The sequence below is a fragment of the Dasypus novemcinctus genome, chromosome 26 (genome assembly GCF_030445035.2).
Source record: "Dasypus novemcinctus isolate mDasNov1 chromosome 26, mDasNov1.1.hap2, whole genome shotgun sequence".
NCBI lineage: Eukaryota > Metazoa > Chordata > Mammalia > Cingulata > Dasypodidae > Dasypus > Dasypus novemcinctus.
This window is the reverse complement of record NC_080698.1, coordinates 234381-251254: the sequence shown is the minus strand read 5'-3', so window position 1 is coordinate 251254 and position 16874 is coordinate 234381. Positions and strand designations below refer to the sequence as shown.

The 16874-nt window shown below is 61.3% G+C and overlaps 1 protein-coding gene across 1 annotated transcript in view; it reads left to right on the top strand.

The window, feature by feature from the left end:
* SCN5A (sodium voltage-gated channel alpha subunit 5) overlaps positions 1-16874 on the top strand; it is a 91194-nt gene that overhangs the window by 67100 nt on the left and 7220 nt on the right. The window contains 10 exon segments of the mRNA XM_058288930.1: positions 489-917; positions 2268-2405; positions 3931-4051; positions 4611-4657; positions 4659-4694; positions 4696-4767; positions 9858-10031; positions 12265-12387; positions 14532-14813; positions 16659-16712. Of these exon segments, the coding sequence (XP_058144913.1) occupies positions 489-917; positions 2268-2405; positions 3931-4051; positions 4611-4657; positions 4659-4694; positions 4696-4767; positions 9858-10031; positions 12265-12387; positions 14532-14813; positions 16659-16712 (1476 nt within the window).

Sequence of the window (16874 nt, the reverse complement as noted above, 5' to 3'; positions counted from 1 at the left end):
AGGTCTCTGGGCAGTGAGCCAGCTCAGTGGAACGGAGGCAGCCTCTGGCCCTCCTCCAGACACACGGGTCCCCTGAGGGCTGCCTGGCTGGTCCAGGTGGCCCCTGCTGCCCCCGGTGCCAATGCCCCCTTCCCGAGGCAGCGAGAGGCGGCGAAGGGCGCTGAGGTCTGTGTGGAGAGCGCCGTGTGGCTGGTGCCCGGGCTCTGGGTAGCATTGGACCTCTGTCCCTTGCTGGCCGGTCCCCGCCGAGCCTTGACACCGATGAGGCCCTGGTTGGCCCGCTGAGCCCGGCCCGGGAGCCGACCGCCCTGCAGCCAGACCGTTCCTTGGCCCCTCGGGGGAGGGAATGGAGTCACCGCTTGTTTTATCCGTATCCAAGAGAACAGAGCTAGAAAGGGCCTGGCAGATGGGGTGCTGCCCGCAGTCCCGAGCTCTGGCCTCTGTCTCCCCCACCGCTCCGAGGCTGAGTGCCCGCCGCTGCCCCACAGGTCCTGAACCTGTTCCTGGCCCTGCTGCTCAGCTCCTTCAGCGCAGACAACCTCACGGCCCCCGACGAGGACGGGGAGATGAACAACCTCCAGCTGGCGCTGGCCCGCATCCAGCGCGGCCTGCGCTTCGTCCGGCGGGCCACCTGGGGCTTCTGCTGCGGGCTGCTGCGGCGGCGGCCCCCAAAGCCCGTGGCCCTGTCCGGCCGGCTGCCCAGCTGCCTCGCCGCCTCCCGCTCCCCGCCGCCAGGCACGGAGAAGGCGCCTCCGGCCCGCAAGGAGACCCGGTTCGAGGAGGGCAGGCGGCCGGGCGAGGGCGCCCCTGGGGACGCGGAGCCCGTGTGCGTGCCCATCGCCGTGGCCGAGTCAGACACGGAAGACCCAGACGAGGACGAAGACAGCAGCCTGGGCACGGAGGAGGCCAGCGGGCAGGTGAGCTCCCGCGGGTCCCTGCTGGGGCACCGCGGAGCAGGGGCGGGCAGAAGACCCCAGGAGGGGCAGAGAGCGGCCGTCGTCTGTCATCCATTCCCTGGCTGGCCCTGGGCAGCTGCTTATACACATGGAGAAACTGCGGCACGGTCCCACCCTGATTTGGCATGGGCGTCCCCTGACCTCCCACCTGCCCCTTCCCCTCCTCCACGCCGTGGCTAACTCAGATTTAAAAATAAGCATCCCTGCCACGGGAGGTGTCAGAGACATCGCTATCTTATCTCCCAACCTGCTATTTTTAACACGTGGGGCCAAAGTCTGGACCAAACAGTCCCCTCAGTGTTCCCGCAGCCTGAGCCGGGTGCGGGCGGCCTCTCCGTGCTCCTGGTCCTCACCGCTGGGTTGGACCTGCCTGGCAGCTTGCTCTGAGCCCGCCGTGGGGGCCTGGGTGTGCAGAGCCACCGCCCCTCAGTCGTTCCACTGGTTTTACTTCCTGGGCCCTCCCTGTGGTCCCCGAGGCCCCCTGTCCCTTGAAGTCAGGTGCGGGGCAGTGGGGTGGAGGGCCAGGGGGCTGGTGGCGTTGCCAGCACCTCAGCTCATTTTCTCTGGTCGCGGCGGCACAGGAGTTGCGTTCCGGCTGCCCCTCCTTTCCCTGCCTCTTCCCTCCCTGAGCCTGCTGGCGCTGGCTCCCAGGGGCGAGTCTGTGTTAGTGCGTGTGTGAGTCCACGTGAGTGCGTGAGCGTGTGTGCGAGTGTGTGTATACGTGTGAGCCAGCACGAGTGCGTCCGTGTGAGCGCACGTGTGCATGCAAGTGTGTGTGCATGCGTGAACATGGGCGTGCTTGTGTGTGTGCACGTGTTAGTGTGTGTGCATGTGCATGAGAGCACGTGAGCGTGTGGACTGGTACTAGTGTGTCTGTTTGTGTGCATGTGTGTGAGCATGTGAGCGTGCAGGAACACGAGTGTCGCTGTTAGTGTGAGCATGCGTGTGCGAGTGAACGTGTATGAGTGTGAGTGTGTGCATGTGTGTTTGAGTGTGTTGGTGTGAGCATGTGTGTGCATGTGCATGTGACCATGAGCGTGTGTATGTGTGTGAGTGTATGTGAGTGTATGTGTGAGCACGTGCGTGTGTGCACGCACAGGCACCCTGGGGTACCGTGGGACCCGCGGGGAGGTTGGCTCGTCCTTGCGGGAGCAGCGCATCTGAGCTGTTCTGGGAGGGGTGGGAAGGGGAGGCTGGGCCAGGCTCCTCCGCCTGGGAGGGGTCTTCAGTGAGATGGCGGCCCCGTGAGGAGGGCCCCGCAGACCCTCTGGCCGGCTGCGCAGGCAGCTCATGGGCGGGCTCTCGCCGCAGGAACCCCAGCCTGTGTCCAGAGGCCCAGAGGCGCCCCCCGAGCCTGGGGCCTGCAGCCGGGCGTCAGCGGCCGAGGCCGGCGCGGCTCAGGCGGACGGGCGGCGGAAGGCGGCGCCCCCGGCCCCAGGGGGCAGCGAGGTAACGCGCACCTTCGGCCCTGAAGGCCCCGGCGCTGCTGCTGGGCTGAGCAGCCCCCCGCCTGCATGTGTGCTGGGAGCCACATCCCCTGCATGGGCAGCGAGGGCCCCACTGCAGCCGGAGGGGCGAGGCACGGGCCGAGCCGCTGGGGAGCCTGACCCGGGGCTGCCGCAGCGCTGCGTTCACCCCGTCCTCACACTCCCCCCGTGTTTCGTCCTGTTCGGCAAATGTCTGTCCTGTGAATCCCCCCAGCCCGAGGGGACCCGCAGGGAGCCCTGAGCACACTGCCCACCAGGGCTTCTCCCCGGCTAAGTCAAGGCTGCAAATGGGAGGCCCACCCAGCCCAAGGCCAAGTTTTGTTCTGTAGGCAAAGAGCTTTTATTTGAATAATCACCGACATTTAAAACCTGGGGGCTTTTCTGTTAAAACCTGCGTTTCTGGCTTCTCTTGAAAATATGGGACAAGGACCGCTGCCGAGCACGGCGCTGAGCCAAGAGGCCCCTGTGCCTTCGTTCCTGGCCCGCCCCACCCCCTGGAGGTGGGGTCCTGTGCTCAGGTCCGGCTCTTGGGGCCTGTGGGAGGCTCTGCAGCCACGGCCAGTCCAGGTGGACAGTGACTCATGACCTCCGCAGGCCGCAGCCCTTCCCTGAGGGCCACAAATAACTTCTGCTCTTGAGATCAGTCCAGTGGGGCCTGTGAAAGCGGGAGGGGTGGGCTGCTCTTTCCTGGGAGTCGGACCCTCCCTTCAGCTGCAGCGAGATCCGGGACCTGGGCCCAGGCCGCAGCAGCCCCAGGTCTGAAATGCACGAAGCCCTCCTCGGGGAGGGGGCCTGAGGCCTTGGAGAGGGGCCGCTCCCTCCAGCAGACCCAGCCCGCCTACCCCAAGTCTCAGGACAGACAGAGGAGGGGCCTGCGGGGAGCAGGGGGGTCCCTCCTTCATAGAAACCCCTTGGGGGGAGCCCAGAGGCAGGGTTCTTGTGCAAATAACTTAGGGGCAGTTCTTAGGAGAAACCTGTGAGCAAGTGGGAGCCGCGGGAGGCCCGGGCAGGCGTTGCTGGAGCTCTGGGGCACGCTGGCCTCTGGGGCACGCCAGGCCTCGGTGGACCTAGCTCAGGACAGAGCCCCTCTGGGGCCCGCTCGCCCATCTGGTCGTAGCCCCGAGGCGGCGCCCGGCGGCCCTTGCAGGGGCAGCTGCGCGGGCAGCAGCGGGGAGCAGGGACGCTGCCAGTGCCCGGCTCACAGCGGAGGCCCAGGCGCTTCCCTGACGTTTCCAGCACCTTCTTGGCCTCATGCGGGCCTAGCACGTGCACCAGTGGTCGCATGGCTCCCCAAGGCGCGGGCAGAGCCAACGGCCTCCCACCTCTGTGGTGTCGCCCACGTCAGCTTTGTTCCCGGCCCCCCCAGTGTTTTCCCGACCCCCTTCGGGCCGCCCCGGCCCCAGCACCAGTCCCCGCCGATCAGAACCAGACCGGGCCCAAGGCTCTGGGCTCCAGGCTGGCAACTCACGGGCTTGCCCACCCCGCAGGCCCACGAGGACAGCTACTCCGAGGGGAGCACCGCGGACATGACCAACACGGCCGACCTTCTGGAGCAGATCCCCGACCTCGGCGAGGACGTCAAGGACCCAGAGGACTGCTTCACCGAGGGCAGGCGCCCCCGCCCCCCCACACCCCGCGCCCTGTGGCAGAGGGCTGTGTCCTGTCCCCTGCGTCCCCCGCGCCCCCCGTGGCAGAGGGCTGTATCCCGCCTCCAAGGGCCCCCGTGCCCCCACGCCCTCGCGTCCCCCGTGGCAGAGGGCTATGTCCCACCCCTGCGTCCCCCGCGCCCTCCCGCGGCAGAGGGCTGTGTCCCGCCTCCAAGGGCCCCCATGCCCCCACGCCCCCCGCGGCAGAGGGCTATGTCCCGCCCCCAGGGGTGCAGTCTGCCCGCCGCCTGCCGTGTCCCCAGCAGGACTGAGCCTGTCGCAGCCCTCACCCCAACCCCACACAGTGGGCCCCCATAAGTACCTGAGGTGGGCATGGCCGTGGGTAAATGCTGGCTGCCCGTGAGCCATCCGGGCGCGCGCGTCCCGAGGCCCAGAACCTGCAGTGTGGACTTGCCCGGCCCGTGGCCCTCGTCCCTGACCTCTCGTCCCTCCACCCTCTGCCGTGGGGCGTGTGCTTGCAGACCTCACTGAAGCCTCCCCCATCCCTTACCCCCACCTAGGCTGCGTCCGGCGCTGTCCCTGCTGTGCAGTGGACACCTCTCAGTCCCCCAGGGAAGGTCTGGTGGAGGCTGCGCAAGACGTGCGTACCGCATCGTGGAGCACAGCTGGTTCGAGAGCTTCATCATCTTCATGATCCTGCTCAGCAGCGGAGCTCTGGTGAGGGGTGGGGGCCGGGGGGCGGGGGCCGGGGCAGCGGGAGGGCTGGGGTTGGCCAGGGCTGGGGCCCAGCCTCTGCTGGAAAGGTGCCCCTGGGCCCAGACTCCCATGCCCCAGCAGGCGCAGTGTCAGAGCCCGAAGGCGCTCAGCTGGTGTCTGCCCAGCCCTCTCCCACGAACGGAAGCAATTTGCCCGGTCACACAGCGCGTGGCCAGCAGAGGACGCTGGCACCAGGGCTCCAGTGGCACCGCCAGCGCACGCACAGGTCAGGGCTGCGCCAGGCGGCTGGGAGGTGGCCGATGGCGTTCACTGGGGCCACACCCTCCACACGCCAGAGGCCGTGCTGGCCCCTCGTTGCCCATTCAAATCCCACCGCAGCTTTTAGAGAAACATTGTGTCACTCACCGGGGTCCCACGGTGCCCGGGGGCAGGTCTGCCATTTGGGACCCGGCCGTCGATTCCGGGGTCACGTGTCCTGACCCTCCACTATTCACTGTGTCTTCTCTAAGCTCCCCTTGTATCCGGCCCGCAAGACGTGGGGGAGGAGCAGAGCGAGAGGCCCCAGCCCAGCGTCAGAGGCTCCCAGTCTAGTTGGAAACCAGATTCAGCAGATTTGGGACAATCAGAAACCAGCCTAAGAGAGGGTTGAGGGAGCAGTTGTAGCACCTGCTTCCTGTGCACGAGGTCCTGGGTTCAGTCCCCATTCCCTCAAAAGAAAGAGTGAAGCAGGAACGGGAGTGGAGGACTCAAGGAGATGAGGGCACTGGCACGGGCGCAATCAGGGAAGCCCTGCAGGAAGCAGAGAGAGTGAGCCATGAGGGAGAGGGACGTTTGTTGGGGCCAGAAGGGACAGTGAGGCTCACGGGGGATGCCCAGCTGGCTCCCACACCCCCTGCTCTGATTTCTCAGAGAAACCATCTAGAAAGAGGTAGACAGCCCAGGAGGGGGTTCTGAAATGGGGAGGCAGTGATCAAGATAGAAGAAGAAATAGGATTTTCCTGGTTCAGGGGGGTTAAGCTCTGATCCGGCCGGGCAGGGAGTCTGAAGAGAATGTGCTTGGTCCAGGCTGTGAGCCCCCACGCACCGCTGCCCCCACCCCATTGTCGGCCTCCACCCCGTCCCCCTCCACCTGCCGTCCCCCTCCACCCCCGCCCCCCTCCACCCCCGTCCCCCTCCACCCCTGCCCCCTCCACCCCGTCCCCCTCCACCCCTGCCCACTCCACCCCCGTCCCCTCCACCCCCCGCCCCCTCCACCCCCGTCCCCCTCCACCCCTGCCCCCTCCACCCCCGTCCCCCTCCACCCCCGCCTCCTCCACCCCCGCCTCCTCCATCCCTGCCCCCTCCACCCCTGCCCCTCCACCCCTGCCCCCTCCACCCCGCCCCCCTCCACCCGCCTGCGTCCACCTCCACGTCTGCAGCTCCGACTCTAAGCCCGGGGACCCCACGCCCCACCCGAGCTGGTGGCCTGGGAGCCGCTGTGTCACCGCTGGCAGCTGAGCCAAGTCTCTCTGCAGGCTTCAGGGAAGGATGGTTTGACAATATGTTAACGAGTTTTGTTTCTAAACAGCCGCAAACAAGGGCAGTCAGAGCCGTTTAGTCTGGCTGTGGAGGGAAAGCTCAGCCAGGCAGAAGTGAGGAGGAGTTTTGACAAGAACTGGCGAATGCTGTCAGGGTAGAGCCAAGCACGTTGTTAAAAACCGTGTCAGTGATGTGTGGGGAAGAAAGAAGTCTAAGTGTTATTTTAAGTTATAAACTTGCTTAACAAAAAACGCGCTATATCCCTTCCAAATTGCTGAGGGAAAAGTTCTTAAAAAAAAAACAAACAAGAGGTCTTACCATAAAAGTTAGGAGAAAAAAGAAGCAACAAGGAAGCATAAAATCAGAAAACAGATATAGCAGAGGCAAGATCAAGCATGTTTAATAAGTATAGCTGGATAAAGCTCACATTTTAAAATAAAAAGGACTCTAAGTGTGTGTTTTTTAAAAAAAGACTTCAGTTTGTGCTGTCAAATGACAAACCTGAAATAACATGACTTAGAAATATATTTTGTTTGGGATTGCATAGGGTTTAAATATACGATGCAAAGCCCATGGAGAAACAAGGAAAAGTGACAGCAGTGTAATAGTAGAGGGATTTTACTACACATCCATTCTTGACAAATCTAATAGTAGAAAAAAGAGAAAGGGAGATATAAAAATATATATAATTAATAAATATAATCTAAAATAACAAAATAATATCTAACACTTTAAATCACATGTACTTTGTTTTAGACACTGTTTCAAGCAATTTACAAACATTAATTGATTTAATTCTCACAAAACCTATATGAAAGAGATTTAAGTAAATGCAGAAATTTAGCATGTGATAAAGTCAGCTTCCAGCCAGTAGATTTGTAGTATGGGGACACTTTATAAACCACTCAAAAAATTATTAAAATGGATATTTGCCTCTTACCAAAATATGTTAGATTTTTTTCATTATAAAATATCTTTGTAAAACAATGAAACCACAAAGTAAAAAAAGAAAAGCAGGATGATATTTTTCCTTAGCCTTAGGATAGGCAAAGGTTTTCTAAACATGATACCAAAGAGTTTCTGAAATGAAAAAGGTAGAGTTTCAGTATGGTAAGAAGTCATACGCCAAACAAGGATAAAATATAATAAACAAAGAGTTAATGTCCCTAAATAAACCAGATACTGAAATACAAAAATAGACAGGATATTAACAGATAATTCACAAAAGGAACACTGCAGATATTCAAGGAAAGATGTCAACATCACTAGTAAAAATAAATTAAAATGTAACAAAACATGGAAGTAGGTGTGGCTCAAGTGAGAGGGCCTCCACCTACCATATGGGAGGACCTGGATTCAATCCCTGGGGCCTCCTGGTGAAAGAAAAGAAGAGAAAGTGTGCCTGCATGGCGAGCTAAGTGTCCGCACAGTGGGCCGAGTGCCTGCGCAGTGAGCCAAGTGCCCATCTGGTGAGCCAGTGCCTGCGCGGCTAGCCAGTGTCCACGTGGTGATCCAAGTGCCCACATAGCAAGGTGAATGCCCACACAGTAAGCCAGTGCCCGTGCAAGTGAGTCACGCAACAAGATGATGATGCAACAAAACAAAGGAATGGGAGAGTTAAGGTGAAGTGCAGCAGAGAACAGGAATTGAGGTGGCACGATTGACAGGGAACCTCTCACCACATCAGAGGTCCCCAGGATTGAATCCCAGTGAATCCTAGAGAAGAAAGACAAAAAGAGAAATAGATACAGAGGATCACATAGTGAATGGACACAGACAGCAAACACAGCAGGGCAGGGGAGGGGAAGATAGATAGATAGATAGATAGATAGATAGATAGATAGATAGATAGATAGATAGATAGATAGATAGATAGATAGATAGATAAAGTAGATAAATAAAATGTAACAAAACAGTTTCATCCACCAGGCTGAAAAAACTGGTTGAGAAACAGCACCCACTATTGGTGGAGTGGGGGAGGGTATTTTTGGTGTACACTTCCCCAGTTCATTACAACAAGCACCCCGGCCCGGCACCCCAATTCTAGAAATGTTTCTTAGCAGATGCTCAGACAAGTTGTCCACTGCAGTGCTGTTTCTACTAGGGATAAACTGGAAGCAAATAGTCATTAACAGGGCTGTCGGCCAACTACGTGTTCAGACCTGGCCCAGTGGTTAGGGCGTTCGCCTACCACATGGGAGGTCCAAGGTTCAACCCAGGGCCTCCTGACCCACGTGGAGCTGGCCCACGCGCAGTGCTGAGGCGCACAAGGAGTGCCGTGCCACACAGGGATGTCCCCCCCCATAGGGGAGCCCCATGCGCAAGGACTGCGCCCCGTAAGGAGAGCTGCCCAGCGTGAAAGAAAGTGCAGCCTGCCCAGGAATGGCGCCACATACATGGAGAGCTGACACAACAAGAAGACACAATAAAAAGAAACACAGATTCCTGTGCCGCTGATAAAGATAGAAGTGGTCACAGAAGAACACACAGGGAATGGACACAGAGAGCAGACAACTGGGGGGAGGCAGGGAGAGAAATAAATTTTAAAACCTTTAAAAAAAAAAGTAATGGAATATGCAGCTTTTAAGAAGAATGAGTTCCTGAGTGGACGAATGTTCACAACATATTGTTTAGTGAAAAAAAGTAATTTCGAAGGAAACTGTCCAGTGTGACGCCTTGTCGAACGTCGGGGAAGTGCCACATAGAACACTGGCCAGGCATGGGCGCTGGCCGCTGGGGCATCACCAGAGCCCAGGACTGGCTGTGTTTAGTGTTGTTATAGGAAGCGCACATTTTCATACAGTCAGGAAGAGAACACATGACTTTTTCTGTCCCGGGCCTAGACCTTTCGGCTGAGCGGTCTACACGTCCCCCCCCACAACCCGCCGCGGCGTGCCTCCGCGCATGGAGCTTCTCCCAGAGCCCCGCTGCTGCACTCAGCCGCCTAGACCAGTTGTGGCAGATACAAAGCAGAAGCAGAAGGCGAGGCCGGAGGTGGAGAGGCCACCAGTCATCATGGCCGCTTGGGGCTGGGGTGAGGCAAGAGTGAGGAGTGGAGAGTGTTAGAAGTTGAGCTCCTAGATGCTGAGGCCTGGAAGAGATTTGCCTTATCTAGTCCCACATTTCTACAAACTACCTCTACTCTCATTTATTAGAAGTTTGCTTTAAGTCAACTTTCACTGAGTTTTGTTTGCTTAAATAAATTTACTGTAAAGGGAAGCATTTGATCCTTGTTATAATGGGAAACCAATAGTATTTCCTTTGAAAAGTAGGTAACTGTGTAAATAGAAAGTGAACAAAACAGAAACAGGAAAGTTCCTTGCCGTTGGTGGCAGAAGCCTGGGCGCTTTGACCTGCACACCTGGCTCCAGGCCAGGGGGTCGCGCTCGTGTTAGAGGGGCTTCCAGACGCAGGCGCAGACCGAGACGTGCTCGGGGGGCCAGGACATCTTTCTTGTCCGGGCTCCCCGAGTGCTCCCACCCCGGCCAGGGCGCCTGTGCGGGAGGCGCCCCTGCCTCCCTGTGGCAGGCTTGGCTGGAGAGGGACCGTCCCCACGCCCCGCCCTGCCGCAGGCCTTCGAGGACATCTACCTGGAGGAGCGTAAGACCGTCAAGGTGCTGCTGGAGTACGCCGACAAGATGTTCACCTACGTCTTCGTGCTGGAGATGCTGCTCAAGTGGGTGGCCTATGGGTTCCGGAAGTACTTCACCAACGCCTGGTGCTGGCTGGACTTCCTCATCGTGGACGTGAGTGGGCGGGGAGGGGCCTCGTGCCCAGTCAGGGGGGCGGGCCGGGGCGGCAGGCGCAGGCGAGAGGTCCCGAGAAGGAGAAGGACGCCAGCCGGGCCTGGGGCTTCTGCACTGCTGCCGTGATGGCCCGGGGCAGGGGTCGTGCTGCCTGCAGAGTGGTCCTTGGGCAGATGGAGCGCGAGGACCCTGCGCCTCGGCTGCTCAGCCCTGAGCAGGGCATGTGCGGGGTCTCAAGTGGGAGAGCAGCTGCAGGAGATGCACGGAGGCCTGGACAGGGGGGCAGGGGGCCCAGCTGAGGCCAGGGCTCCGAGGAGTGCACCGGGCTGCAGGGCCCGCCCAGCAGGGTGCAGCCCGAGAGCCGTGGACATGGCTGGGCCTCCAGCAGGGCAGGGCCTGCCGACAGCTCTGAGCAGGGCCCTCCTGGAGTTACGGGAGGGGCTCGGGACCTGTGCCTGGCACCCACATCCTACTCAGGGCAAAGAGAGGGCGCAGCCCCCAGTGGGCCTGGAGGGCCCAGGCCACCAAGCCTGGGTGGGAGGCCAAACCACGAGTGGCCGTGGCAGGAGGGGGATGCACAGATAGTGCCAGAGACACAGTGACCGAAGGGAGCTGGTGCTGAGTGGGGGGTGCACGAGGGGGAGGGGGGAGGGCACAGCCCGCCGAGCTGGTGCCAGGGAAGAACCCCCGTGCCCTCCTCGGTGAGGGCCCTGGCAGCTGCTCCTGGAGTCCCCAAGGCAGGCCACAGAGAGTCTGCAAAGACCCGGGGCAGCCCCCAGCCTGGAAGGGGCCGCTGCTGCTTCCTCACCGAGCTCCGGGACGGGGGGACACAGGCTCAGGGCGTGAGGGCCCTCGCACGGTGGAGCGGGGCACGAGGGGGCTGGAATCCGGCTTCCCCGCCCCGGGAATGTGGCCGGGCTCTGCAGAGCACGTGACTGGAGAAGGACGTCTCCAGGATCGTCCTGCTTTTCTCCAACCTCTCCGGAGCCCCTGCCACGCACGGGCGCTGCTCTCGGTGCTGGGGACGTCGGCCACTAGACGAGTCCCTGCCCCCACGGACTTGCGCCCGCAGTCACGGTAACAGGGCCCTGCTGTCTTAGGTTTGCTGGGGATGTGGGCCCTGGAGAACACAGGGACAGAGGGAGGGGATGAGGGCGGAGTGGCGCGGGAGGCGTGGGTTGCGGCGTTCCCCCGACCGGTCACCGCCAGCTAGGAGTCCCAGGCAGAATGTTCCACGCAGTGGCGGGAGCAGCCGCGTGGGCCGGGGGTGGGCATGCCTCCTGCTGGAGGCGCTGGGCGGGTGCAGCCGAGGCGGGGAGGGAGCAGAGGGGCCGGGGGGCGTCAAGGCGGGCTGCCTCGTGTTGAGTGACACGGGGAGGGTAACGGCCTCGAGCAGGGGTGGCGTGAGCCGCGGTTCTCAAAGGCTCCCGCTGAGGCGTGGTTGGGGCATGAGTGGAAGCAGGAGGGAGAGCCCAGCGGCCGTGGCGCGAGTCCAGGGCGAGAGGACGGGGCCTGGCCAGGGCCGCCGCGGTGGAGGTGGTGAGAGGTATTTGGACTGGGGGTGTTTTGAAGGCGGCGCCAAGAGGAAATCCTGCCAGGGTGGACGGGGTGTGAGGGGAGGAGGAGGCAGGACTGGCCGAGCCTGAGGCCGGCCGCAGGAGGGAGGAGCGGCCGTGGTGGGCAGGAAGGTCACGCTTGGGAGACAGGCGGCCTGGCAGCGCCCTGCAGGCGGAGCCCCGGGCGGCTCTTCCCTCCGGGAGGGGCGGCAGCCCAGGCCCCAGGGCCGGGTCCCTGCCTCCAAGCCCCCGCTCAGACCCCTGCCCGCCTCAGACCCCTGCCCGCCGGCGCCGCCCCAGGCTGTTCCATGATGGCCGCGGGGAGGTCCGGCAGGGGGCCCTTTCCAACCCGGGACCCCAGCCCGGCGGCCAAGGGAGGAGAGGAGGCGCTTTGGGGGCTTTTAGAGGATAACCCCGCAGGGTCAGGCCGAGCCCCCGCCCCGCACCTCCCAGCCTGCCCCCGCCAGCGGGACCCCCCCCCAGGGCAGGCCTGGGGGCTCGGTGCCTGAAGGAGACGGGGGGCGGGGGGCCCAGCCTGGCCGCTCCCGTGCGCGCCAGGCGCCTCGCAGTCCTGGGGTGACGCTCTCGCAGCGCCTGCACAGGCCGGTGTGGGGGCCTGGGAGATGCCGCGGGTCCCTGTCCGCCCTGCCGCCCCCCACGCCTCGCTTTGCCCCCAGGTCTCCCTGGTCAGCCTGGCAGCAAACGCCCTGGGCTTCGCCGAGATGGGCCCCATCAAGTCGCTGAGGACGCTGCGCGCGCTCCGGCCCCTGAGAGCCCTGTCGCGGTTTGAAGGCATGAGGGTAAGAGGGGCCGCTGCCTTCCCGGGAGGTGCGCACAGGGTCCCCCAGCTCCGCCCGCTCACCAGGGCCCAGCCTGGAGCCAGGGCCTCTGACAGGGGCAGCACAGGCGGGCGCTGGACGAGAGGCAGCGGGCACTGGGCAGAGGGGTGGCAGGTGCTAGAAGGAGGGGTGGCGCGCGCTGAGGGGAGGTGTGCACCGGGGGCCCCCAGCTCGGCCCGCTCACCAGGGCCCAGCCTGGAGCCAGGGCCTGTGACCAGGGGCTGCGCAGGCGGGCACTAGAAGGCGGGGCAGTGTGTGCTGGACGAGGGGAGGCACACGCTGGATGGAGGGACGGACGCTGGACGACGGGGGCACGCACCAGGGTCCCCCAGTTCGGCCCACTCACCAGGTCCCAGCCTGGAGCCAGGGCCTCTGGCCAGGGGCAGCGCGGGCGGGCGCTGGACGAGGGGCGGCGTGCTGCTCCCCCCAGCCCATGGCGCCTGTGCGCCCCTCTCCTCCCCTCCGGCCTCGTCTTTGGCAGGAGCAGATGCGGTGGGTGAGGGACCGAGGTGAGTGGCCAGCAGGGTCAGGCCACAAGCCAGCTGCTTCTCGCCATTTGCAGAGTGAAGTGGTCATTGGCTTAGCAAACTCTTCTGTACCACGCGTTTTTCAAGTTACCAGATTTTACCAGATAACGTGAGCATATGAGGCAATGAAAAAGCCCATTAAGAAAAACATTAGCCACAATGTAAAACAGATGTTTGTGTATGTGTTGGTTTGTTGGGTTTTTTAAATAAAATGTGCCCAGAAGACACGCCTGTGTGCTCTCACTGGGCCCACACGGGGTTGCGTTGAACTTGGCCCCCACCCAGTACGAGGGAACTTTAGACAGTTCATTTCTGGTAGGAACCCCTCACCAGTGAGCAGCCTGGCCCGGGTCCAGAGGTGAGGAGGCAGCACCCCCGCCTGCCCCAGCCGGGGGCCCTGGGGAGAGGCTTCCCCACCTGGGGGGGAGGCAGCGGTACCCACCGCCCCAGCCTCCGCCACACCCCGCAGCCCCACCCCAGCTCTGCTTTGGGTCCGAGTTGCGCGTTCCTGGTTCCTGAACAGCTGGGGGCTTGCTCCCCGGGGGGAGGGCTCTGCCCCAGCTGGATTTGCTGAGGAAGCCTCTTGTGGGTGCTGCGTTCAGAGGATGAGGGTGAGGCAGTGGCGCGCTGGAGAGGGGGGCACTCCGGGGGAGGCGCAGGAGCACCCACCACCCCTCCAGGCTCTGCCTCCGACGTGGGGCGCCGCCGTAGTTTCTCCACACGCATGCCCTGGGCGCGCATCCAGCCGCAGCCCCCAGGCCACGCCACGGGGCTTGACAGGCCGCCCAACGTCAGACGTGTCTGCAAGTCCTTTCCCATCCGATTTCTGGCATACTCAACTAGCAGAGACCCTGTTAAAATTAGGTGTTTTTTTGGTTGTTTTCGCTTTCGTTTCTTTTAGGAGGTACCGGGGATTGAGCCCAGGCCCTCATACATGGGAAGCAGGTGCTCAGCCACTGAGCTACATCAGCTCCCCAGCGAGAGCTGAGTTACGGTTAGGGTTTGTTTGTGTTTTTTCTTTTTTTTTGAGGTACCAGAGCCAGAGAGTGAACCCCAGACCTCGTATGTGGGAAGCTAGCACTTAACCACTGAGCCACATCAGCTTCCCTGAGTTGGTTTTTCCATTTGTTTTGTTTGTTGTTTTTTTATTTTGTTTTGTTTTTTTCAGGAAGTTCCAGGAACAGGACCTGGGATCTCCCGTGGGGGAGGTGGGAGCTCAACCACTTGAGCCACATCTCCAGGGTTAGGTTTTTTCCATTTGTTTGTTTTTTAGGAGGTGCTGGGGATTGAACCCAGGACCTCAAACATGGGAAACGGGCGCTCAACTGCTCTCCGAAAATTACTTTTTGAAGGTCAAGGACTAGAAAGGGAAGCGCGTGTGCCCCGGAAGCAACGGCATCCCACTCCCGACTTTGCTGTGCTGTCTCGCTCCCCACCAGGGCGTCCAGCCTTCAGTCAGCCCTCCTCCGAGACAGAAAGTGTCCCGCCCGATTCCCCCGGGACGCGGGACGCGCTGCGCGAGGTCTTGGGAAGGGCGTGCTCTCGGGCCGGGGCTGAGCTGCTCCTCTGTCCCTCGAGGTGGTGGTCAACGCGCTGGTGGGCGCCATCCCCTCCATCATGAACGTCCTCCTCGTCTGCCTCATCTTCTGGCTCATCTTCAGCATCATGGGCGTGAACCTCTTTGCGGGGAAGTTTGGCAGGTGCATCAACCAGACCGAGGGAGACCTGCCTTTGAACTACACCGTCGTGAACAACAAGAGCGACTGTGAGGCCTTCAACGTGACCGGCGAGTTGTACTGGACCAAAGTGAAAGTCAACTTCGACAACGTGGGGGCCGGGTACCTGGCCCTTCTGCAGGTGGTGAGTCCTGGCGCCGAGGGGGCCTTTCCCCCTGCTGGCTCCCCAGCAGCACCCGTGGGGGTGGGTGTGGGCAGGAGGGGCCGTGAGCCACCCTGGACCTTCACAGTCGGGTCCACTGCCGAAGAGGACTAAGAATTCTCCAGGGACTTCTTGGCTCCTAAGAAAGCCCCAGGTTTTCAGTTCTGGAGCGGATACCACATTTTCCCAGATGCATGGCCCCGGGGCCAGGTCTGCCCTGCAGCAGACCCCACTCACCGGCCAGTAGTCGATCTGACCTCTTCACACTAGCAGCTTGGCACGGGATAAAAAAAAAGACCACAGACCACCCAGGGACTGAACGTTAGCAAAACGGTGACCTGGTGGCCCCTCTTATCAAAGGCAGTGAAACCTCTTGTTCTATCTTAAATAAGGTGTTTGTTTCCATTTTCAATATGTGAGATGTGTGATGCAGGCGCACACATGACCCTACCCAGTCCTTCCGAAGTCTCCACTGGCCGGTGCGCACAGGTGGTCAGCGATTACGCACCTCCCAGCAGCCTGGACCAGAGAGGCCGATCTGACCTCCAGCACAGACACCGCCTGGGTACCCAGAGCAGGGAAAGCTCCTTCCCCACCCCTCCCTGAATCCCAGCGGCAGCTCGCCCCAGAGCTGGCCGAGGGGCCTCTTGGGCCGTGGCTGCTGTGAATGCCGGGCCTCTGGAAGGACAGCCCTCTGTGTCAGAGAATGTCCACCTCGCCAGCGTCCACACACAAGCATCTTGTGTCCTTTTCCCTTCAGGGGTCACCAGCAGTTCTCAAAGCCTCTCGTGCTCTTTTGACAGTGAGGGCCTTGTGGCCTTGCTTTCTCTGGGCCTCAGTTTCCCCATCTGCCCTACCTGCTTTGTAAGAACTCTTGGACACAGAAAGTTTGTGCAGCCAAGCTTGGGCCCTCCAAGGAGGCCTGGGCAGGACAAGGATTTGCCAGGGGCACAAGTGAGGTTGCCCCGGGAACCGTTCTCTCCCACCTAGCATGCCTCTTGGGCTCTTGCTGAATCTTCACGGCAGCCCAAACTGGGGCAGGTGGCATTGCCCCAAGGCAAGGGTGGGCTAGAGCCAGCTGGGTTGTTAAATTTCCAGGAACTTTGCAAGCTGGTTGTTAAACACAGCCATTATTAAAAATTAGATTATATGAAGTGATTAAATAATTTTATTGAAACAAAGGTAGTGAATTCCTACAACTCCCCACTGCCCTGCCGTCTCCTGGACTGTGCGCACGTGCTGGAGCGCCCTGCTCGCCTCCGCCCAAGTCCACTTCAGCAGCATCTCATCGGGACTTGAAATTGGCAGAGGACTAGGGAACACACGGCCGGGGCTTGGCTCTTTCTGCTGGAAACCAGTTGTTAAGCATCTGCCAGCCCCCCCCTGGGGCGGAGCACCCCCGCCGGTGCAGTGCGAGGTGGGGCCTGGGAGGAGGTCCCCGAGATGCACGGCCTGGCCAGGTCAGCACGGGCATGGCCCTGAGTGGAGCCGGCCCAGGCCCTCCCTGCTGTCAGGACCTACCATTGCAGATCCCGAGACAAATGTGGGGCCGTTCAGGCCTCCCGAAAGCCGGCCCCCAGCTGCATGGCCTGCACACAACGCCTGCTGGGCCAGCTTCCTGGTCCCCCAGCCGTGCCACCACCCTGTAAAGCAAGAAAGCCAGAAGGCCCTTCTCTGCCCGGCCTCCCAGCAGCGGGACGCGCTGGAGGGAGCATGGCCTCTCGTCCCGGGAGGAGCTGCTGGCTGGCCTCACTGCGCAGGAGTGGCCCTGAGCGCCTCGGCACGATGCAGGTGAAGTGACTTCTTCATCTTGTCTTTTCCTTCCAGGCCACGTTTAAAGGCTGGATGGACATCATGTATGCAGCTGTGGACTCCAGGGGGGTAGGTCACCACCTGCTCTCCCACCTCAGCGGGCCCCTGTGTCTGCCCCTGGAAGCCGTCCTATCAGCCTGCGGTGGCCCTGGGCACGGCGGTGTGGCCCCCAGGAGTCCCACCTGCCCAGATGTCTCTTAAACGAAACTCACTGTAATTTGCTCTAATATT